Raw genomic sequence first — 25,281 nt, 5'->3', positions numbered from 1 at the left:
ATTTCTAGCATGCCAGTCATATAAAAACAGGTATCAGGTTGGAATTGGCTATGGTTTGCTGACCATAGAATAAAAGTGAAAATCCTGAACATACCCTTTAAACTCCACATTATATGAGTAGTACCTATTCCTCTAATCATATCTCTCACTATACTTTCCTTCATACTGAGTTTTCCAGCCATGGTAAGTTTTGAGATTCAGGAGGTCTGTGCTTACTGTACATTAGGTGATTGATATGCAGAACCCTCTGCTTTGAACTCTTCTCCCATTGATCTTTTTACTTTAAACAGCACTTGCTTTTTTATTTCATCTCAGTTATCCCTTCATTACTTTCATCTCAACTCCTCATCATAATATCAGCTGACATTATTAACTCTGTTAATATCATGTACAGATCCATCTCTGTACTTCTTATTTTTAAAATTCATTTGCTTAACACCTTCCTCAGTAATTATTTTACCTAGTAGATCATATGAAACATGAGAGCAGTTATAGCATATTTTATTTTTATCTTTATATCTCCAATACCTTTTACAATACTTGGCTCATGATTTACTGTCAATATGCATATGTTGAATTAACTCATTAGTACTAACTATGTGTCTAGTGCTAGAGGCAGAAAGAAAATAACATGTAATTGAGGAGTTTACAGATGCTGCCGAGGTGAAACAAATATGTAATTTAAATGTAACGTAGTAAGAACTATAATAGAAATGGACATAGAGTGCTCACAAAGCATAGAAAGTATCCCTAGATCTGAGAGTGAGCAAGAGGAGAGAGTGCTAATGAGTATGGTGCTTAATTGCATTTTGAAGACTAAGTAAGGGTTGATGAGATAGATGGCTATGAAGGAAGTTGAGGAAATTAGAACAAGAGGAGAACAGAGACATAAAAAGACACTTTCAATACAATATAGGAAGAGAGAACGACCCCATACCTCAACTTGGGGCACCAGGAAAGGTTTCTGGGAGGTGACAATGCAGAGCTCTAGTTTTAAAACTAAGTAATAATTAGGCAAGATTTCCAGACTAGCAGTGTGAGGAGGAGAAGCTCAATGACACTTTCAGTGAAACAATCATTAAAATTGCAGGAAATTACCCTAAGGGCATACAGAAAATGAGTAAATCTCCATTTAAAAATTTACTAAATCTTGTTAAGAACAATAATCGCTCCTCAGTAATCTGCCCCATCTCTGTGTAATGGAAATTGTACTCTGAGCACTCTACTTTGAGAAAGTGAAAACAGGAAGATAGGGTCGCCTCTGCCCTAAGCTCCCAGTTTTGGCTATGATTTCAGTCCAGACAGTGTGTGGAAGTTCTATTCTGGGCACGACAAGGCAAGGATGCCAAGGTCTGATCACCCATCTACACTTTATTCCAACTCGCTTATAAGGTAGAAGTTCTATCCAGGGAGGGGCAAGCTAAGAAGACCAGATGCTACCATCCCCACCTCCATGTATTTGTAGAGCTGGGAGAAAAAGGCAGTAGTTCTCACCATCAGCCCAGGTATAGTGGTACACAGGTTCTACTTAAGGCAGGCCTTAAGGATGATGAGCTCTGCACATAATTTAAAAAATTATTAAGGATTGACTAAGTGAAGAAAGGCTATAAAGACATGTTAGGGAAAGAAAACAGAAGAAAAACAAATAAAAAATGGAAAACTACAACAAATGAAAGTCTTCAGTGGTTCAGTGTTCTACATTGATGACACTAAAGTAGCAAAGATGAGCATTGTAAACTGTACTAAAATGGATGGACCTAATCCTGTAAGGACTGGACAGATAATGATGGATTTAGAAGTCAAATCATGAGCAAATTTAAAATTTAAACAGACAATCTTTCTTTTGACAATGTGGAAGACAGAGAGCTTGGAGAAAAAGATTGAAGTCAGGGAATCCTGACAGTAATTCAGGGAAGATGAGGAGAGCCTGAACTGACACAAAGAATGTGAAGATGTAGAAAAATATTTAGAAGGAAAATTTTATGATTGCTTTTCTGTGTGGTTATAAATAAATGTACAGTCATGTTGGAAACATATCTCTTCCCTTTACTGTAGGCTTCTGAGTTCCAGAATTAGATAAATAAGATCACCTGCTTCTTTACTTTCAGGTTTTCCTATTACAAAAACAGCAGGGAGGAGCAGAGAAAGATGCAGAAAAGATGCATTTTGACATCTAATTATATTGCTAATCTCTGGAACTGGCAAATAGGAGTCTATTCGGGGAAATATGCTTCTTGCCAGTGACATCTGGCAATTAATGTTAAAATGTGGTTTCCGGCTTGCAAAAAACTTAGGATTTGACTGCACAGATTTAAAGAGAACGGGCACTCACTGCTTTTTACAGCAGTGTACTCAAAATCAAAACTTTGCATAAATATAGATATGAGCAAGTAATGTACATTAATGGTGGATTTACTCATATTAACCTTCCATTAAATTCAGCAAATCTAATAGTAAAGTTAAAGGTCTTATCCCAGAACACTGGACACTTCAATATCTGATTTAGGTATATCTTTCAGCTTTTAGGGATATGCTTCCAGGTCTCAGCTTTTGTCAGGTCACCACTAGCTCTTTTCCCATTTGCCAAATTCAAACTCCCCTTGTTCTCTCATGCCTTGGGCTGTTTGATCATGCTGCTCCATATGCCTCGAAAGAAACAAGAAACTTCTCTAATTTTCATACCCACATAACTACTTCTCTTTTCAAACTCACTGGAAATCTCAACTTCTCTTCAAATGTTTCTTAAATGCTTCGGCTACATCATACCTTCAACGGTTCCCAAAAATGATGTTAGATTTTCTAATTTTCCTACTCACTGCTCTGTATCAATTCTTACACATTTCCAATCTATCCTTATGTATGTACATATGTGTGTTTCTTAAGTATATTTTATATGTATATATAATCTGACATATGCATAAATGTATATGTTTAATCTTTTTAAATTTAATTTATATGACATAATGTTTGGATGCATGGAGTCCTAAAGTCAGAGTGCTCTAATCTCCCAGAGACACAATTAATTACCTCATCTGCAACCTGTGGTTGATAATAGAACTGATCGTAAATCAATAGTTGCCAAACTGGTCTGTACATTGAAATTAACTGGAAAGCTTGAAAAAATACTTTTGTATGCCTTTGCTACATTCCCAGACATTTTATTTAATAAGCCTGAGGTGTTGCCTGGGCTTTAGACATTTTAAAAACTCTCCACATGATTCTAATGTGAATGCAAGTTTGGTAACCACTCCCTTAAAGATTTGTGAGGATTATATGTGATCATGCATTTGTGAGTTAGTAGCACATTGCCTAGCCAATACTAAATATTTACTTATTTATTTGTTTGTTAAATTTATTGGGGTGACATTTGTTAACAAAATTATATAGATTTCAAGTTGTACAATTCAATAATACATCATCTGTATACTGCATTGTGCATTCGCCACCCAAAGTCAAATCTCCTTCTGTACAAACAAGTTTGGGAACTATTGCTTTAAGGTCAGTTTTATTATCAACTACAGGTTGCAGATAAGGTAACTGTGGCTGTGGGAGATTAAAGCACTATGAATCTAGGACCCCAAGTGCTCAAACATTACATTATACAAATTTCAATTAAAAAAGAAACTCTAAACATATATATTTATGCATATGTAACATTATATGTATACATAAAATATATTTTACCCCCTTTACCCTTATCTACCTCCCCCTTCTCCATCTTTTCCTCTGATAACCACTAAAGTGTTGTCTGTGTCTATGAGTTTTTGTTTGTCCTGTTCATTTGTTATTTTCAGTGTTTACAACAAAACAAAGAGGCAATCAACTGAATGGGAGAAGATATTTGCAAACAATGCTTTTAATAATATTCAAAATATGTAAAGAACTAAAAAAAAAAAAAATCCAATTAAAAAATGAACAGAGGACCTGAACAGACATTTCTCAAAAGAAGACATACAAATGGCTGACAGACATATGAAAAGATGTTCAACTTCACTAGCTACTGGGGAAATCCAAATCAAAACTACAATAAGATACTACCTCACACTTGTTAGAATGGATGTCATCAACAAGACAAGTAATAACAAGTGCTGGAGATGCTATAGAGATAAAGGGACCCTCATACACTGCTACTGGGAATGTAAATTGGTTATAGCTACCATGGAAAACAGTATAGATGTTCCTGAAAAAATTCAGAATAGAATTACCATATGACCCAGCAATTCTTCTTCTGGATATCTACCCCCAAAATGTGAAAATATTTATATGTAAAGATACATGCACTCCATGTTCATTATTCTTGGCGGCCAAGACATAGAAACATCTAAAGTGACCTGTGATAGATGATTAGATAGACATTTAAAATAATAATAATTATTATTATTTGTAGACTTTGTAAATGGCAAAATCCTACTTTACTTATTTTTGTTCATGGCACATAGGTGAGATACTTAATACAGAGATGATGGAACTCAATAAATCTTTTTTGATTAAATGAATTAGATTTAGATGAATTTACCTCAAAACAGGAGCTTTCAGTTTTATAGGGGAAGGTGGCAGACACACAGATAACTATAGTAGAACACAGCTAGGAACAACTGAGCTCACAGTACCATGGTTAGTGTAGAGGAGAATCAGGCAAATGAATTTTTCCTGATTGAAACAAGGAGCTAATAAAGAAGATGAAAGAGGAGGAGGAAGAGGAGGATAATAGGACCTAACATTATAAAGTGATCAGTTCTCTACTAGGCATAAGAATTTGTACACTATGCAGGGTATGATTCTCAGCCCAATCACTGCTATGTTAAAAATTAATTATAAAGAAACTGGAACAATCGAATATCAATAAAGAATAAAGGGAGTGCAATGGTATATCCAATTTAGAAACAATTACACTTTTATACACACACACACATATACACATATATGTATATATGTACATATATACGCACATATAAATACACACATATACACACATATGTATATGTATATATACACATAACACATATATATCTAAATTCAACAAATTGCTCAATTAAAATGATTAATTTTATTGAATGAAAATTACACTTCAATAGAACTAATTTAAAAATGAATGAATGAATGGGAAATTTTCTTTCTGGTGGAGAAAAAATGTATGGGAAGGTAAACTACAAAAATAGAAATTACAAATGATAGTGCTTTGGAACACTGGGCAATACCTAAAAGTCTCCACTTATCTGAAATAGCCATAAATTCCCTATAGAAAGTGTTATATTTGGACTGATGTCTCCTATATAAAGTGCATCTAACACAGTGTCTGACAAATAGAAGTTGTTTGAGAAACAACTTGCAGACTATTTTTTTTTCTTTTTTATATTTGTACAATTAGAGCCTTTGATTAATACACTTTTCTCTCAACAGAAAGAATAAACAGGTAAAATTTCAAAATAATGAATGCTATAATTTATTGCATAAAATTGTGAGTGAAAATTCTATCACCGTTTTGGAAAACCCTAACTGGCATTAAGAAAAGTAATGTCCAACTATGGTATGAGAGAAAGCTTGATAGAGTTACAAAATAAAATGCAATGATAGCTGACACCTCAGGGTGCCACAGCACCTTCATATGTGGATGCTGGAAAGAAATGGACTTTCCACATTTTCCTGGCAAAAATGGGAAGTTTTCTGCTTCTGTGCCCAGTGAGTATACCCTGTGGATTCCGTTTATATCCTTCTTATCTAAATACAACAGTTGCTCTCAATCGTCTCTCAGGCTTGCCTATGAGCAGCATGAAAAGGGGGGATAAAAAGTTTATCCTTCTATTTCTGTCTGCATATATTTCAAAAAACAAACTAGAAGAGAATATGAAGGCAATGAGCATTTGCCAAGTGCCCACTAGTTGCTGATTCATATCCCCTGTCTGTAGTACACATACTACTTCTACAGTATAGTGATGATTTCCATATTGCACTTGGGAAAATAGCTTTGAGAGGGTGTGCAGCTTACTTAAATTAGTAAGGGCCTGAGTTTTATCCAAGATTCTTTTAGAACTCAAAACACTTGGTTCTCAATATTATAATCAAAAGAAAGTAAATGTTTTACTTAAAAAAAAAATAATAATAATAGCTAATGCTTGTACAAATAATAGATGCCAAGCACTACTGTAAGTTGATAATTTACTTGTATGAACTCATTAGAGTCTCAAAATAATTGTGTGATATAGACGCTAACATTAATCTCATTTTACAGATGAGAGCGAAAAGAGACACATGGTCACTCATCTTCAAAAACATACTGAAATTGACAGTCACTATTAAACACAGAGGTCTGGATCCAGAGTCTATACTTTTAAGTGCTGCACAAATTCTGCCTCTTGTATGGGTTGGAGATGAAGAGAGTGAGTCCAGTTTTGGATAAAACATAGGCTTAATAAATGTCTAAAATATGAAGATCAATCCAAGTGCTCCCATTTTTTTCTTTATCACCCAAAATATTTCAGCCTACCTCTTCTTTCACAGCCTAGTAGATAACATTAAATGAGAAAAGTTTTATACCCCATTAAGTAGCAATACAGTTTCCAGTCTCATTAAATTGCTTATTAAAAAGAAATATGAAAATATTAGATTGTGATGTGTTTTGGGGGGATCTATTTTCTGAGTATAATATTTCTATATCATCAGCCTCCTTTTCTTTGTCTTTTTGTCTTATATTCACTTTAAAATCAAACATGTAAGTTGGTAACTGGCAAAAGAAAAAGAACTAGAATCAGAACCAAAACTGTGGGCCTCCTGATCAGTCAGAATCATCAACATGTTGTCAAGTTGTTGCTGGCATGTACCTCACTGGCTGGAAAGGTAAGCCATCCAGGGCCCACCGGAGGAGAACAAATCAGAGAGGGAAGCTGATTTCCATATACAAGCCAGTAGGAGCTTAAACCTTTTTCCTATCAGGCTCTTACTAATTTAAGCACTATTCATAAAAATATTGATAATTTTCTTTAAAATGTATTAATATTACCATCAGCACCCCTCACAATTTGACACCATCCTGTCTTCCCAATCTCTTTTCTTGCCTCTTTCTACAGGTACTTTACATTTCAGCAAGTTTCTATGACAATTTGTGAAATAGTAATGCATGTCCAAATCACCCTACCTTTGGCTAGAATGTTTTCCCAATAAAAACAGCATTCCTCACTTACTCATTGACTCCTTCTTTTCTTTTTTTCAGTCTCTTCTATGAGTATTTACTGAGTACTTACCCAGCGTAGGTTTTGGTGCAACACTTTCAAGGTTTAATCCAATGTTATTCTTCCATAAAGTTTGTCCCAATGTAAAAATAGGTTTACTGATCTTTGACCCTCCACTCACTGACTCCTTCCTCAAGAATGGTAGATAAAGTGCTTATAAAACACTTGCTCTGTTGTATTGAAATTCATTGTAAACTAGCCTGTCTCCCTTACTAGACCTAAGGCAGGGTGATTTGTCATCCAACTTTGTTTTTCTTATGTCTGCTGCAAAACGTCAGCAGCGATAAGGGGAAAAAGGATGTTAAATAATAAATGTAAATGCTCTCTTTCAGAGGTGCATATGCAAATGAATTACTAGTAAGTTAAGTGAAAGGGCTAAATTAAGAAAAAACCCAAACCCTTTCTTATTAGATTCATTAAATGCCTAGGGCCTTGCAATTTAGTGTGGCCCACAGACTGTCATAGTTAGCACCCTCTAGAGGCTTGTTTGAAATGAAGACTCTCAAGCCCTATCCAAGATCACTGAATCAAACATCCTTTTAACAAGATACATAGGTGATCCCTACACATGTTAAAATTTATAAAACACCAACCAGAACATCCTCATTTAGTAAAGCTGGGTATTATTTTTAAAACAGCTTGAATTGAACAGGCAATCTATAAGACAGTGCTTGCTTATTACTGGACTCTTACAGACTCATGTAACATGAAAATCCAAGCAGCATGCAAATAAAAGGGCTCAAATAAATGAAAATGTAAATGTAGGATGCTATTATCAACAATGTAAAAACACATTGAACACATGAATGAGGCGGGAGATATAATATTGAGTTAATATAGCTTCTGCTCAACTGGAAATAAAAAGAAATCCAGAGAGCTATTTTTAGTAATAATATTGTTTTAGGAGATTTTATAGATTTTAATGAATAAATTATCAATATATGAGAATATCAAATTTGTCCAAGATAGAACAAAAAATGAAGCTAAATTATTATAGCAAAGCTGTGTATACATCTAACTAAAATTAGGAACAATATCTATTATTCCTGTAAACTATATGTTAAAGACAATTGAAAGTAAAAATGTAATCTTTTATATCTTTGTCTCCAGACAATGGTCACTGGCAATTATGTTAAGAAATTGCATTTAGTTCTTGGTCTTTTTCTTTTTAACTTATTTTATTTTTTATTTTTTTATTATGATAACATTGGTTAATGAAATCTGCTAAGTTTCAGGTGTATAATTTATCAATATTGCATATATACATATATATATATACACACACATATATTTATATATACATATACACATATATTTATATATGCAGTTCGTATCATATATATATTGCATATACATGTGCAATATATATATATGTGTATATATACATATATATATGTGTATATATACATATACACATATATTTATATACACATATATACATATACACATATATATACACATATATACATATACACATATATTTATATATGCAGTTCGTATCATATATATAATTTTAAAAAGTCATGTAAAAATTTAAAGTATACATATCCCAACAATTTCATTTCCAAAAAGGTATTATGACCTTAGTCCTTGATTGTCATATAAATATTAAATAAAAACAAACATAAAAACATGAGCTATTTTCTCTCCAGAATGTTATCTTTTTTTTTCACTCATTTATAAATAAATAATACTAATGTGTTTGTCTAAAATGAAGGGGACAAACTTCTCTTCCCTTGGCTTCCAAGGCTGCTCTGTATCTTAAAGAAGAAAAAATGGCCTAGATTCAGTTTTACATGTCTCAGAGACTGCAAAGTAGGAAGGCCTGTGTTGAGATGTGAGACATTTCTTGAATGAGAAGAAGAAAACAATTTTTTAGTGTCTAAAAATGTCCCATATTATTTTGATAAGGAAATTTCTCTCTGGAGAAAAATAAATCCCAAAACAAAATCAATTTATTGATAATGAAATACATAAAAAATATTTTTGCAAAATTCATTTGCATGTATAATCTCATTTGATCCTGTTAAATAACTTTGAAGTGTGTATATTAATTTTACATATAGTTTTTGGACAGAGGAATTGATACCCAACAAGGCTAAATGACTCTTTTTGCTCAGTTTCCAAGTACGTGAAAGAGCTAAAAAAGAACCTGATCCTTTGAATGTAACCATATATCCTTTTCATCACCTCTGGGTACATTTTCTAAGGAAGAAATGGTCAAAATTATTCAGTAGATGATGTTTAAGCTTGATATAAGTAAGAACTTTCATAGTCAAAATTTAAAATAGTCTTCCTTAGTTGTGTTATTTTCCTTCTCTTGTACCACTTCCAGGCCCCATTGTAGGTGTTTCTTAATTGTGCTCTGTGGTTTACCTGACTTGTTGCAGGAAGCACTGATTAAGCAAAAAGATTTTACCTAAAGTATGTTCATAGAGTTTGCACATCTCACTTAATATATCTCATATGGATAATTCCAACCTCAGGGAAATTTTACATTTCTATCTCTGGAGGCAGCATTGCACTGGTCGGGGCAGCATAAGAGGATATGCTAGTCGTGACTTTGATAAAAGAGATTATGCAATTGGAGGGGGAAAAATGCTGAAAAATTTTGGCTTCTGCCTAAGAAACATGAATTCAGAGCACTGAAATGATTTTTATCATCTACCTCACCCCATCCCACCTTCCCAGTTTATTTTGCTATTAGCAATAAATCAAGTTCCACTCTTTGCTAATATCATAATGTTCCTAGGACTAAAAATATGAACTCGAATTTCACTTCTGGAGGGGTCTTAGAAGAGTGGACATAGAGAACAGCAAGAACAAATAGAAGCAAAGGATAAAGAATGAACCAGAACAAGAAGACTGTGGGAAAATGCACATTACTTTAGAGATGAGCCTGGCGTGTCTGTGGAAATTAGATAGGCATTAAAAAACAAAACAAAAACAAACAAACAAACAAAAAAATTGCTATTATTGAGAATGAGAAGGGGATTCTCCAACAGTCAGAATTTGGTAAGAAAGGATAAAACCTATCTTGAAATGTTATGAACTGTAATCACCAAACATCTGTAATCAGAGGCAAGGCTCTCAGAGAGATTAACCAGTATCATTCAAGAGACTGGAAGCAAAGATGTTACAAGATCTTTCTGCTGTGAAGGTTCTATGTCATTGCAAACCCTTGTTGGACTTGTTTCTTAAATGGGGTTAGTTCAATCCAAATGACAACAGTACAGACTGAGATACCTGAAACTTTTCTTTAAGAGATGTATCAGGGACAATTGAAGTAGTGGTGTTGCCATAGTGAAAGTCGCCCAGGGTGTACCACTTAGGGATTCTGCTCTTGCTTTCATAAGCTGTACATGTCTTTTCATGAACTATGAAATTTATTGAGAACTCTCCTTTTTAAAATTCTTCTGAATTATGTCTGTTGCAGTAGCTTTTTATCCAATTACCTTCAGAAGTAATTGGCTTCTTTTTATTATGCGTAGGTTAACAAACACCATAGTAACTGAGTGACAGCAGTGAAATAAAGTAAAATGAAGTAAGTAAATTCATAAAGGTGCCTAGGAAATGTCTCCTGCCATGACAAAGGGGAATATTTAAATGTGTTGACAAGAAAAAAGTATTCAAAGGAAAACAATAACTTGCTCTTGTTTTCTGAAATTACAGTCGGCATTACCATTAACACTAAGAAAATGGAAAACAAGGCATTTTTAAAAATCGTATAAGGAGTGAAATTATTGTGTTTTCTTCATTGTTCCTTATTTGTTTTTTATATTCAAAATAAAAAATATGTATTTAGAATAAAGACACTACTATAATTCTACATTTTAATTAGAGATGAAAGCTACTTGAGTATGTTTTATGTTCCTGAGCACTTCTAGGGTGCTCAGATTTGACTCTACAACTGGCCATTATTTCCCATCGATAATTTTAGAACCTAAGACAAGTTCTGATCATAAATATGTGTTGAACTTGCAGTGTGATTAAAAGAGACAGAAGACATCTCACATTGAAAAATATGTGTGTGTGTGTGTGTGTGTGTGTGTGTGTGTAATGTACTGAAAATAGAAACATTTTGTATCTAAAGAAACCAGTACATCAAGTTGGTGGCTCTTGTGCTTGGAACTGAATTGGAACTCAATATCTCAGACAAGTTTTACTAAGAGAGGGATTTTTCCCAAAGGTTTCATGGTGACAACACTGCTCTATATCTGCTCCAAGGAAATGTACAAAGCTGAACCTAATAAAGGTTAGGGGCCCCTCTCAGTGGGAGGACATCTTGCTAAACCAAGACACACATGCTACATGGTGAATTAGACAAAAATAGGTAAGGAAGGTCAGCAATTCAAGGTTTCTCTGCACCCTTTCAGGGCCAAAGAGAAATATTCTAGGGCTGGTCTAAAGTTAATAGCCTTCATTTTGATTTTCTGCAGATTCCCACTTGTGCCTTTTTTTTTCTTTAACGTTACTTAGTTTATAGACCACTTCTTTACAATGTCTTTGTAAATATATAACAATTTAAGACAAGGTGAGCAAATCTTGCAAGAGCAGCTCACCAGAGACTGAAGACTGGCCACAGGCAAAATATTTAGAGCTCATTCAGGGATGGCAAATAGGTTTCTCTTGAGTACCAACTGTCACTAACTTGTAGGAGTTGCTTCAAATCCTGGAATGAGAATGATATCAAGGCTAAATCCAAGCTCAGTGTGAAAGACACCCTGACCCATTAGTCAGGTATGTAATAAGCACAGGGTGTAGGATGGGGACACACAAAGATATTCACTTTTTAAAATGCATTTGCAATACCTGGCTTAAACCATTTAAAATGTTTTGTCTTCTTATGTGATAGGTCACAATATATATATTTTTTCAGATCCTGAACCAGTTGTAAAATGTAGTTAATATGGTACAATTTTAAAAACATTATTTTAAACTCTGGGCTTAGTTTGTTTAAAAGTTCTATATTTTTAGTGATTTTCAGTATTTGGGATATTCCCAATTTTTTAAAGAAAAATTAATATTTATTAAATTTAAATTTGTCATGATTTTTGATAAGAAACATATATGCCCTTTTAAAATCTGCTTCTCTACTTCTCTACTTATTTGGTAAAAAATGAAAAAATAAGTGAAGCTAGCTGGGTTTGTGTTTTAATCACAGAAACAACAAAGCTAAAAAGTTAGGTTAGATTGGGCAAAGTCAATTTGTTTTCTCTTCTGTCCTAGCACAGAACATATTCTTATCCTACAGTTTTAAAAACTAGTGGGATATATAAGAAGTTAGAAAAGAAATCTTTATCCCAAGCAATTGCCATTTCTAAACTGAAGGTATCTTATTCCGAACTGAAAATGTTTGCTATTAAGAAAATGCATTGAATTTAGTTACCAACAGATATTATATTTTTAAGTTATCGAGTTATATTTCCAGCTATGCATGTTTGCTCTTTATATCTTTGAGTGTATAAGAAAACATTTCTTAAAAGTATAATCTCTAAGTAACTCAAAGATACAAAGCAGAAATTTAACTGAGGAAAATGTGATATAGTGGTTAAATGACAGATTAGAATTAAACTCTCCAGTTACTAGTTTTATGATTGATTTCAGTCAAGTTTTATGAAGTCTTCTAACTTCTCTAGCTCCTGTTTTACTGATTCACAATGAGGTGACAAAATTACCTGCTCTGACTGACTTATCAAATCATTTTGAGGCAAAACTGAATGTGTTTTGAAAATCTTAGTTCGTTAAATCATTTAAGAAAGTAAAATCACTAACCCCTCTAACCAATTCTGCAAGATACCTACATTTTTAGGGCCAAAGCTCTTTTAACTGGAGTTAAACTGACACATAATAAATGAATGGCATTGAAAATGTTTAGTTCATTAAAAAATGGTTTAACATGTAGATGAGGTAAATATTAGTTGATGAGAAACAGATGTACAAAAATTATCTTAAATTACACCAGAGTTTAAAAATTAAGGTGCAACTGCTTCACAAAATTCTCTTATAGAAGACTCAAATCATCAGAAAATAATATGACACTTGTTGATATTCGTACTTTGAAATTCACGTAGCCATGTTCCTGTGTTCTGGATCAGACAAGAGTGGAGATACCGAGTTGGACACATCTGCTTTTTAGAGAAAATACTAATGAAAATAAATGCATTTTAATGCCTAAGTTCCAGAAGAAATGGGTATATCTTCTCTATCACCAAATATGCCAGAATTATCATTAGAATTTCAATACAATGGTATAAATATATATGTTATGGAAATAAACTTTATCCATAATACTCCTACAAATCAAGTCACCTTTAGAATAGAATAGAATAGAATAGAATAGAATAGAATAGAATAGAATAGAATAGAATGGAATGGAATGGAATAGTGATAGTTTCGATCTGTTAATACAGTTGGTTTGTAAATAAATATTTAGGTGGCCTTGAGTAGATATCAAATTTCTCAAGGTCTAGGTTCCCTCATTATGAAGTGAATTCTACAATTTCTCCTCTCTGTCACAATGAGGATCAAATGAAATAATGTACTTGGTCTGTATACAATGCTAATATGTAATATATATAATTAATAATATACATAAGGCATTATTTTATCACTAGACTAATAAACTTCCTATAAGTAGTAATTTAATATATTTATCATTTTTTAAAACACCGAATGGCAAAGAACTTGGACAGAAATTTTTTCAAACAAGATATACAAATGGCCAACAGTTATATGAAAAGGTGCTCAATGTCATTAATCATTAGGGAAATGAAAATCAAAACCACCATCAGATATAATCTCAGACTTTTTAGAATGGCGATTATCAAAAAATTAAGAGATAATATATTTTGGCAAGGATGTGGAGAAAAGGGAATCCTTATATGCTATTGATATGAATATAAATTGGTAAAATTATTATAGAATACTGTATGTTGGTTCCTCAAAGAGTTAAAAATAGAACTATTATATTATCCAGCAATCCCACTTCTGTAGGATTTGAGGGAATTGAAATCAGTATCTCAATGAGATATCTGCATAGTCCTGTTCAAAGTAGCATAATTCACAGTAGCTATGATATGAAATCAACCTAAATGTCTTTTTGTAGGTGAATGAATAAAAAATGTAATATATATACTCTATGGAATATTATTTAGCGATAAAAAAGGAAATCCTGCTATTTGTGACAATATGGTTGGACCTAGAGGTCATTAGAATAAGTGAAATAAGCCAAAGATAAATACTGTATGGTATCACTTGTATGTGGAATATGATGCATCTTAAAACACACATACAAAACTAACAATACTTGTCCTCCCCCCAAAACCCCTCCCCCAAAAATCCTATTTCATAGAAACAGATGATAGAATGGTGGTTGCCAGGATCAGGAAGGAGGCGTGAAGGGGTAATGAATGTCAAAACATACAAATTTGCATGTATCAGAAGTTCTGAGGATTAAATGTACAGCAGGGTGACTATAGCTAATAGAGTAGTGTACAATTCACAGTTGCTGAGAGTAGACCTAAATCATTCTTAGCACAGATACACACGAAAATGTTAACCTTGTGAGGTGATGGATAATGTTAATTATCTTGATCTTGGTAATCATTATACAATGTATATGTACATCATATCATCATGTTGTACATTTTAAATTTATATAATTATATGTCAAGTGTTCCTCAATAGTTATAAAATATCCAACCCCCCAAAAGGTAATGTGCACTAGGTATCTTTAATTAATGTTTACCATTTCCAATAATTTTAGTGAATTACTTTAGTCAGATACATGTTCAATAAAAAGCTATACCTCCAGTTAAAAATAAGATAGGATTTGCCATCACAGTATAAACTAAAATGACAGATAATACCACATATACATATGAATTCACACATGTTTTTAAGGAAAAATTAAGTCACTTTTGGCATGCACATGTCATGGAAAATTATTCATTTAAATTTTTATGAAGAAATATAATTAAAAGATATACTTATGTTTTAAAATTATATGAAAATCAGAATATATAATATAGAATATATAGTTGTATATATTAATCACAGTGCAGATTACACCTCAACAAAAAGAGCTAGACAGAAATATTTCAAAATATTGTGTATTTCTTCCTAGTGATGGAATTTTAAATGTTTTCTTTTCACTCTGTATTTTTTGACACTTTCTGAAATTTGCCTACAGTGAGAAAATAATAATTTTGGAATAAAAAAAAAGTGTACATGTAAATAAAACAAGAGCAGCAAAATGGAGAGTAGATGATCCAGAGAATATCGGCTTCAAGTGTAATCAAGGAAGATAGAAAATAACTCAAGTCCTGGGTAACTAACAGTCAGCAGGGCCTCACTTCTTTCTTTAGTAAAGATGTTTATAGCCTTCTCGAATCAAAAATCAATCTCAAACATTAATAAGCACATTGCATTTATCAACATATCTTGCAATTTTCAGCACATGCTATTATTTTTAAGATAAAATTTAAGTGTTTCAGCAGCAAGCATTGTTCCATCAAAGTCTATCTTTACTAAAATCCATCACATCTATTTAAAAGTGAAGAGATTCTCAAGGAAACTACTGGAAATGGATTTTTTTACTACTCATCTCAGGGTTCAGCAAAATATTACCAAAGATATTTTGTTGGCTCATTTTCAAAGGTGCATGGATGAATTTCTGTGATCACAGACTCTTTAGGGCTACATACATCACTTTCTACTATCTATTGCCCTGACATGTCTATTTATGTATGTATATAGATATGTATGTATGTATGTATGTATGTACATACATATATATGTATGTGTTATGTATTCATTCATTCATTCATCCACATGATTCATTTAACATATGCTTATGCAAGACCTAAACGTACACTCTCTTTATACTGGTAAACATATCAGAAGAATTTGCTGCCATCAAAAAGTGTGAATGATTATATTATAGCAGAAACTATTGGTTGTCTCCCCATCAGTAATCCCCTTCCTTTTTACTTTATATCTAAAAGAAGCAATCTTTCACAATAGAAGCTGAAAACACCAAGGTCTCACTTTTGCATAGATATATGACCAAGTTTGGGAAGACTTCTTAAAAAAAAATTTTCTCCTTTATAAAAATTATGACACTGAGGACAAGTCTCCCTGCCCCCAACTGTTTGTTCTCTGACTTTGCACACAGTTGAACGAAGACAACATATAGATCTTTAGCCACTATTGTAATACAATGAGGAATCGAAACTTAAAGAAAGTAAGTCGAGGATCATGACATGGAAAATAGAAAAGCCAAAGAAACAAATGAAAAACTGTGGGTCCTTGTAGATATTGTTTGGCTCCTGAATAAGCTATAGAACTGTCATGCTTCTAGACCTCTTGTTATTTTAGTTATTAAAAATCTTGCTGTTAAACAACTTTGTGTGGAGAGTATAAACTGAAGGCATCCTTATTTATGCAACATCGAGGTCTATTCATACACAGTTCACCTGATTTCGTATGTAAGTGCTCCTCTCCAAATGGTGTGGAATAACAGGGCTTACTGATAATGTCTAATTTTCAAGTTATGAAGATTCCCAACAAATCCTAATTTGGGTCATTTCTGAAAGATGATAAATTACTAATCTATATTCAGTAACTGGCATATTATAAAGTAAAAGTATCAGTGAAAATTATTCAGTCTCCTCATTTTCTTCCGCCAACTTTTCTTTCTATAACTGGTCAATTCGAGAAATTAAATTCAAAAGACTTTAAAAGCCTCACATAATATTCTATCTTTACATAAATTTGTCATCCGAATATCTAAAATTTATCAGGTCTAAGAAGCTTGATTTCTTTGTTTCATTCATGATATTAAGTTAAATTAATTCATAGAGAACTAGAAATTTCTTTGCGAATGAAAACACACACATACACTCCCCACCCCTTTACCTCCAGTTTCAATTATTTGTTGTTCATGACTGCAAAAAACTAAGGCCAAACTCAATGTAACAGTTAAGATATCCTGAGCTGAAGAGTCTCGGTATAAAAAATTAAAGTTAGGCAAATGTCTTCTGTTTCATACTTTTGTCTTATTTATTTATTACATACAATGAGCAGAGTGCTGAGAAGTAGGAATCGGTAAGCATTAATGAGAATTAATTGACAGTTTTCTTGGTGTTCTGGGGAATGCCTTGTAAATGAGGTCAAAAGAAAAGAAAGAAGCTTATTTACGGAAGAGGAAATGGTAAGATGGCTCCCCACATGGAATAAGCATTTAATAAATATTGGTTGACATAATAGAGACACATTCTCATGACTCTAAGCCAAAAGTGAAGATGCCAAAGAAGAGAGATGAGTCTTTTTTTATTGTTTCTATTAGAAAAATTGAAGGATTTTTCCAACCATTAAATAAAATGGAGAATGAACTCTTTTTAAACCAGTCATTTGCAGATGGGGCTGATCATTGTAGTGAAAACATTTTTAAAAAGCAATATTATCCACAAAGTAATGTGCATTTATTATTTATTGAAAAAAATTATCATTCCTACTAAGAAGAGCCTAATATGCTATCACTCACCTACATTTAGCAATGCCGATGTATCACAAGCACAACTATTAAAGGCATATGCCTCTTATTTTCCATGCTCAAGGGGGAAAATATTTGTATTAACTTTCTCTTGCTGCTATAACAAGCTAACATGAATTAAGTGGCTTCAAACAACACAGATCTATTCTCTTACAGTTCTGAAGTCAGAAGTCTAAAATGAATTTTATAGGATTAAAATCAAAGTGTTGGCAGGGCTTTACCTTGTCTTTTTTCACCCAGTTTTTGTGATGACATCATTTTCTTTTTATTTAGGCCTTCTAGTTGCACTCTTATAAAAACTTGTGCAATTATATTTAGGACCCACCTGGCTAATTTGGGATAATTTTCCCATTTCAAGATTCTTAATCAGTCTGCAAAGTCTCCTTTGTCATAAAAAAAAAATAACATTATTAGGTTCCTGAAATTATCAAGTGACTGTCTTAGGCAGGGGGCATTATTCAGTCGATCACATCTATAGTTTGTGGTAGATGTCTAAATCTAGATAGGTCCTGACATGATAGTTTTATAAAGAAAAGTATCAATAACCAAAAGCAATCAACAATAAATATGAAGACTCTCTGTAATAACGAGATTTATGCAAGATATCTGGAAGCTAAAAATGTAGGTTACCAGTGGACCTCATCTCTGGAAACTTGTTCAATATATGTTCTCTTTAATGTAAATATTCCAAAAAAAAACAATATTCTTCAACATTGAATTAAAGTAATTAAATGCTACAAAGGGACTTTACTTTGTAATAAGTCCTGCTTTTGATTAAGAAAGTACCCAGGAAACCATAACTGTATTTATCTCTATTAAGTAGGTAAGAAAATTAAAACATTTTAAATGCAGTCAAATACAACTTCGATCCTAATGAAAATTAGGAAATTTAAGCTAAATCATTTTTTAGATAGTTTACTTATTGGGCTAGCTAGTTGGAGGGGAAAGGGAGAAAGATACTTACCTTAAATAACAAATCCTTTTTCCCATAACGGAGCTCTTTCAACTGGGCTTGGATTTTTTTTGACTGAAAGAGCAGAAACATGGATTAGTGCCTTAATTTCATTTCTATTTTGAAACTTGAAGATCAAAATTTTTTCAAACTGCATTAAAATTAATTTTTGTGGCCAGGCAAAAGATTCAGACTAGTTTGGAAATGAAACAGAAAGGTTTAATGTCCACTTCAGGAGTCGGACATCCAGCTATTCTAGCCACAAAGAGAAAACCAAAGCCTTTTCAAAGGAAAGCCCCCTGAAGAATTTCAGTTACCCAGGCATGGCCAATTTCAGATTTTAAATATATCCCTACAATTATATGGCTCAGTTTTCACTGCTTATTTCGATTATTTATTAAAGTAGATTAAATGTGTTTATGTTTAAATTGACAACCATATTTGAATTTGACATATGTCCAAGGAGAAGGCAACAAACAAATAAGACAGGAAATGAAAAAGGCTTCGAGCGCTAAGAGGCTGAGGTGTAGGGCGTGTGCACTTTAGAAAAACTGACTTTTTAAGAGGACTGTTACAAGTATAAAAGAGCTTATAACAAAGAAATTTCTCTCAGCAGACACGTTTGGCTATCATAATGAAATATGTTCTCGTAAACCCCAGATGACGATGGTAATCCATTTTTCCAAAGCATATCTAATTTAAAATATCCTAACCTAAGAATCTCAGTCATTTGTCTTTCTACATCTAAGACAACTAGTTCTGATTCCTCAGTAGAAGAAATAGAATACAAATAAATATCATAGTTAGGTGAAAATAATGATAATTGAAAAAGCAGTTGAGTGAAAATGTAAAATAGTACAGTCACTTTGGGAAACAGTTTGGCAGTTTCTTATCAAATTAAATAAACACGTACTATATTATTCAGGAATTCTTTCTAGGTACTTACTCAAGAGAAATTAGAATATGTACATAAATGTTTACAGTATCTTCATTTATAATAGTGAATGCTAGAAACGACACACATCTATTAACTGGTAAATAGTAAACAAATTATGACACATCATCAATAAGACAAATAATAACAAGTGCCGGACAGATTGTGGGGAAAGGGGAACCCTCATACACTGCTGGTGGGAATGTAAATTGCTATAGCCGCTATGGAAAACAGTACGGAGGTTCCTCAAAAAATTCAGAACAGAATTACCATATGTCCCAGTAATCCCTCCTCTGGGTATCTACTCTCAAAATTTGAAAACATTTTTCTGTAGAGATATATGTACTTCGATGCTCACTGCAGCCAACTATTCATGGTGGCCAAGACATGGATATAACAGAAGTGCCCTTCAATAGATGATTGGATAAAGAAGCTGTGGTACATATACACAGTGGACTATTAGTCATGAGAAAAGATGAAATACTGCCATTTGCAACATCGATCTTGAGATTATCATGTTAAATGAAATAAGTCAGGCAGAAAAACCATATAATTTCATTTGTATGTGGGATATAAAACTGAAAGGAACGAATGAAGAAAAGATAATCAAAAACTCATAGACAGAGATAACAGTTTAGTATTTACCAGAGGACAAGGATGGGGTAGATAAAGATAGAGGGGGGTCTAATATATGGTGACAGAAGGAGATTTGACTTTGAGTGGTGAACACACAATGAAATATACATATGACATTATTGAATTGAACACTTGAAACCTATATAATTTTATTAACCAATGTCACCACAATAAATTCAATAAAATGTAATATATAAAAAGAAAAAAAAGAAATCAAATACTAGAATACAGTTGAGCAATCTTTGAAAATGTATAAAGTACTGAAACATGTAACAATATAGATTGATTTCAAATGCATTATACTGTGGGAAATAATCCAGTCACTAGGTGCTATATATTTTATTTAATACCATTTTAGTGGAAAATAAAACAAGGATAGCTACAGAAATCAGGTTAGTAATTTACATGGGCTGGGGGTTGGTGGTGGAGATTATAAAATAGCACGAGGGAATTTGGGGGCTATGGAAATGTTCTGTAACTTAAATATATATTGATCAAACTCATTGAATTGTATACTTAAATGAGGTGAACTACATGCAAATTATATCTCAATAAAATTCAATTGTGTAAGTAGCTAGCCTTAGCACATAATAAATGCATGGTACTATTATATCCTAGTAAACTCTATTAATATGAAGACCTCTTTAATAAATGAAGTCTGTTCTTATTTTTGAAATCTTACATTTTCTAAGCATACACTGAATATAAACGAGTCTTCCACTGAATGAGCAGTGAGTGTACCATATGATTCAGTTTCCGATTATACTCAGAACATTTCTAACCAAGCAAGGTAGTAGAGTTTGCAAAGTGGGTGACTGTGTTATGTTGGTACTATAATTCCTAAACCATTATCTAATATCGGAAGCACACGGTGGTCCCTAACCTTTTTGGCACCAGGGACCAGTGCTCCTATGAGAATCTAATGCCCGAGGTGGAGCTGAGGTGATGATGCTAGTGGGGAGCAGCTGGAAATATAGAGGAAGCTTCACTCGATAGCCTGCCACTCGTCTCATGCTCTGCGGCCCAGTTCCTAAGAGGCCACGGACCAGTGTCTGGAGGTTGGGGACCCCTGAATTAGAGTATAAAATTGAAAGTGTTGTAAATTACACACCACTGCAAGATTCTAATATTAGAAACAGTTTTTCACAGACATCCTCATCCCGATCCACCTGCATTTTGTGATTTATTGAATCAGGACGCTGATAAGAGAACAACAACAACAACAACGACGACGACAAATGCAATGAGAAAAGAAGGGAGGAGACAAGGAAAGAAGGAGAGAAAGAAGGGGAGTAATGGGAGGGAGGGAGGAGTAAGAAAGCAGGGAGGGGTTGGGGGCAAGAGAGAGAAAAAATAAAGGAGGGAGAGAAGGAGAAAGAGAGGAAGAGTTTGACATATGAATAATTCAAGATTATGCAATTAAACTGCATACTCAGAAGCAGCAAGGATTTGTGGTTTCTCACAAACAAGTTACTATCTTCCCGTTTCCATAAAATGGCATCCTATTTTTCTTAATACGGTTAGTGAAAGTGAAATGCATGACATAAGGCATAAGAAGACAAAGAACTATCATTGTATGAACATGATTCATATTAGACCTTAAGAACAAAAGCTCACCCTTGAGCCGTCAGCCTCTTGAACTTCTATTTCTACTTCAGGTCTCTACATTTACTACAACTCTGCTCTTCCTCGCAGATTCTCAAGTGACCCAAAATAATGATATTTCAGACACAGCATCCCTGACTTGTTACATGAACTTTATTTCTAAGATATTTCCTGCTTTTCATGACTATTATTAATTTTGTGCTACTGCTTTCAATAAAGGACTATTTCTATTATCTTTCCCAACTTCAAATTCACAGCTGATTAGCATGATCACCCTGCTGTTGCAATCTGCTTTCCAAGATTGATTTATACCCAGGATGACTTAGGAAAATAAACTTTTTCCCCCAAACTAATGTTGGCCAATACCAATGGGGAATGAAAGATTACTACTATATATGGTGTGCATGATTTGCTCAATTTCACTTCTCCCGTAATTCATGCTCTATCTTTTACTAGTCCAAAAGAAACTTGTTTTAACCATTTTGGGTGTTCATTTTTTAATGCATACTTATACTAAATGCACCGAATATAATTTAAACTTTTCTTCATAGCTTGAATTCATTATTAAAACATCAACTTTTGTATAATTATGTAAGAAGAAGGAAAAAGTCACCAGACATCTGGGTTCGAAAAAAAAAAATCTGGCACAAATGTTTTTTTCTTTCTAATTGAAGTTAGAAGAGAAAATTTACTCACCTCTTCTGCGCGAATGCCACACAGCTTATTTCCTGACAAGAGTTTGTTTTTCAAGCTTTTATTCTGAGGAAAGAAACATAGTTATATTGCTAAGAAGTAATAAAATATTAAGAATTTTCTTAAATATGTCAGTAGCATTGCATTTTTCTATGTTTTGTTCATGAGTAAATCCTTTATGATATGACATATAATGAATTTTATATAAATTGAGTAGAATCTGTAATGTAAAAGACTTTCTTTTATTCGATTAAAATTTTGATGTATTGGCATTAATACATTTATTTAAAAAGAAGGAGCTTTATTCGACCTCATATTTAACTTTTGTTTTCTATTTGCATATGTTATTTTATAAAATAATTTTAGTTTCAAATCTGCAATTGATACTAATTTCTGAAAGCACCCCTCTAAAGAGCAAGCATTTATTTATACTATCATCTGGATGCTGGTCACCTTGTATAATATAGCCACAGACTCATCAGGGTCTGCATTCCCTTTAAAGACTATTTAGAGTCCTCATATTCCCAATACCTATGCATTGCTCTCAAAGGGCTTCTTGGATGCTCAGAAGCTATTTCCTTTTCCAGGCCTTATAAGTGTGCTCTCGGCTGAGTCTGAGTACAGACGGATCAGTTAAACTTTGAACTTCTCATAATCCACCTAGATTATTAGACAAATGTTTGTTACTCTGAAAGCCACATATTCTTATGCATCTGAATCTAAATGTTTATAGCTATTCAATTATGTCTGTCTCATTACACTCAGGCTTTTCTGTCTTTGCCTCAGTAACTAAGTATCGAGAACCCTTTTAGTGAGGCAGGCTAAAGGAGAGCAGAAAACTTTGTAAAACTCACAGAATTTAGGCTTCATCCTGTCTCTAAAGAAACAATGTAAAGTAAAGTGCATCTCATACATAACAACTCTAAAGGGAGCAAACTGAACAAAATTTATGCAGAGTGAATGGATAACCGAATGAACAAATACATCAAATTTAAAAGTTCTTCACTCACAATTCTCACCTGTTTATGAACAATGTTTCCTATTTTATTTTTCTGTCATGCAAAGAAAAGGTACAGCTGCCTCAGTCTGAAAGAATCCTTTGTCTATTTTTTTTCTTCTTCAGCTAAGAGTTGAAATTCTAAAAAGCTCATTTAGAATTTCAGTAACATAAAATGTTTTACACATATGAGGAGTTATCTTGATTCACCCAAGTAATGTCTTTTTGAAAATATTTGTATGCAGCATAAAAGCACAAGATTCCAGTTTTTAAAGAGGCTTTAATAATATACATTATTTCTATATTTAAAAGCTTGTAAACTACAAGAACAGGATACATATTGATATGCTAACTCTGCAGTGTTCCTCAGATTGTAAGTTAAAAAAATTCCCTAGTTTTTCTTTTATTTATATCCATTTATGATATTTTTGACTTATGGAATTTAAAATTTTTCCTAATGAAGTGGTCCATTTTTCCTTTTTTGATTTCACTTATTCTTTTGTATGTAGAGATATCTTCACTATCTCTAGAGATTTGATACTTACCGAGATTTTCATTTTTTTATGGTTATAGTCTTTTAGTGGAAAGGTTGGTGAAATTCAAATAAGGTCTTTAGTTTGTTTAGTACTATTGTATTAATGTTAATTTATTGGTTTAAAAATTGTATTACCACTTTGTAGAAGTTCTGGGTAAAAGTACATGGAATATTTCCTATTAATTTGCCATGATCTTTTCTATAGAAAAATAATTGCAAAACAAAAAGTTAAAATATATTAAAAATAAAATTTAAATATAAATAAATAAATAAATGAGTGAAGTACATCTGATATGAAGATTTATGTGTCAATACAAGCATCCACACCTGAGTAACTTTATAAATGATAATAAAATGAGTATGTTTGAAAACCGGTGTATGTAGTCTATGCTACTTAATATTTCCATTTCGCTTAAACATTTTTTCTTTCTTCCCTTTTTACTTAATCCCTCTCTCTCTCTCTCTCTCTCTCTCTCTCTCTCTCACCTTTTTTTCATTTTGTTCAATTATAAGGTGAGGGATAAAGAAGTGAAGAAAACATTATTTCACTGAAAATATTTATGATAGCTTAGGCAATGTACTTGATTGGCACACTGGGAAGTCTGCCACTCCTCAACATGGATATCTTTTTGGCCACCCAAAAATGAGCAGTGATCATATTTCGTGTCCACAGTCTGCTTTGGCTGTTGGTAATTCTGGGCAACTGTGTAAAGCAATATGTACCATTTAGTTAAATGTCATTTCTAGAGCTTACAAACTAGAGTATTTCACTATTTTGAAATATATCCAGAACTGAGGATGATTAGTTATAATCAACCACGATGTGGCCATCTAGGGGACACAAGGGAGAGTTGTCAAGGCCTATAATGAGATTGACCTTACCTAACACATTCTTCAGAAATGCAGGTGGCACAGAGCACTAGAGAGGAAACACTGATACCCAAACAATTCACTGATTTAACTTGTCCACTCATGACTAATGACCATACCTCCTCTTTAACTCCAAAAAAAACAAAACAAAACAAAACAAAACAAAACAACAAAAAAACACATATGGCTTGGTATTATTTAGATGTTAAGAACATGGTTTTTACAGTTCTGTAATAAAACATATCATTTCATCTACTTTCTAAACTATGGATCTT

General features: G+C 32.9%; 1 protein-coding gene across 1 annotated transcript in view; it reads right to left on the bottom strand.

Annotated features, from left to right (window-relative positions):
• The window catches only part of LUZP2 (leucine zipper protein 2), a 390,662-nt gene that overhangs the window by 79,869 nt on the left and 285,512 nt on the right, over window positions 1–25,281 (bottom strand). Inside the window, exons 6-7 of the mRNA XM_036220762.1 lie at window positions 22,608–22,670; window positions 18,749–18,811 (exon numbers count right to left, since the gene is read on the bottom strand). Of these exons, the coding sequence (XP_036076655.1) occupies window positions 18,749–18,811; window positions 22,608–22,670 (126 nt within the window). The remainder of the gene's footprint in view (window positions 1–18,748; window positions 18,812–22,607; window positions 22,671–25,281) is intronic.

Source organism: Rousettus aegyptiacus, unplaced genomic scaffold (assembly GCF_014176215.1).
Source record: "Rousettus aegyptiacus isolate mRouAeg1 unplaced genomic scaffold, mRouAeg1.p scaffold_m13_p_5, whole genome shotgun sequence".
In the NCBI taxonomy this organism is placed as follows: Eukaryota; Metazoa; Chordata; class Mammalia; order Chiroptera; family Pteropodidae; genus Rousettus; species Rousettus aegyptiacus.
This window is presented reverse-complemented; position numbering and strand designations above follow the sequence as displayed.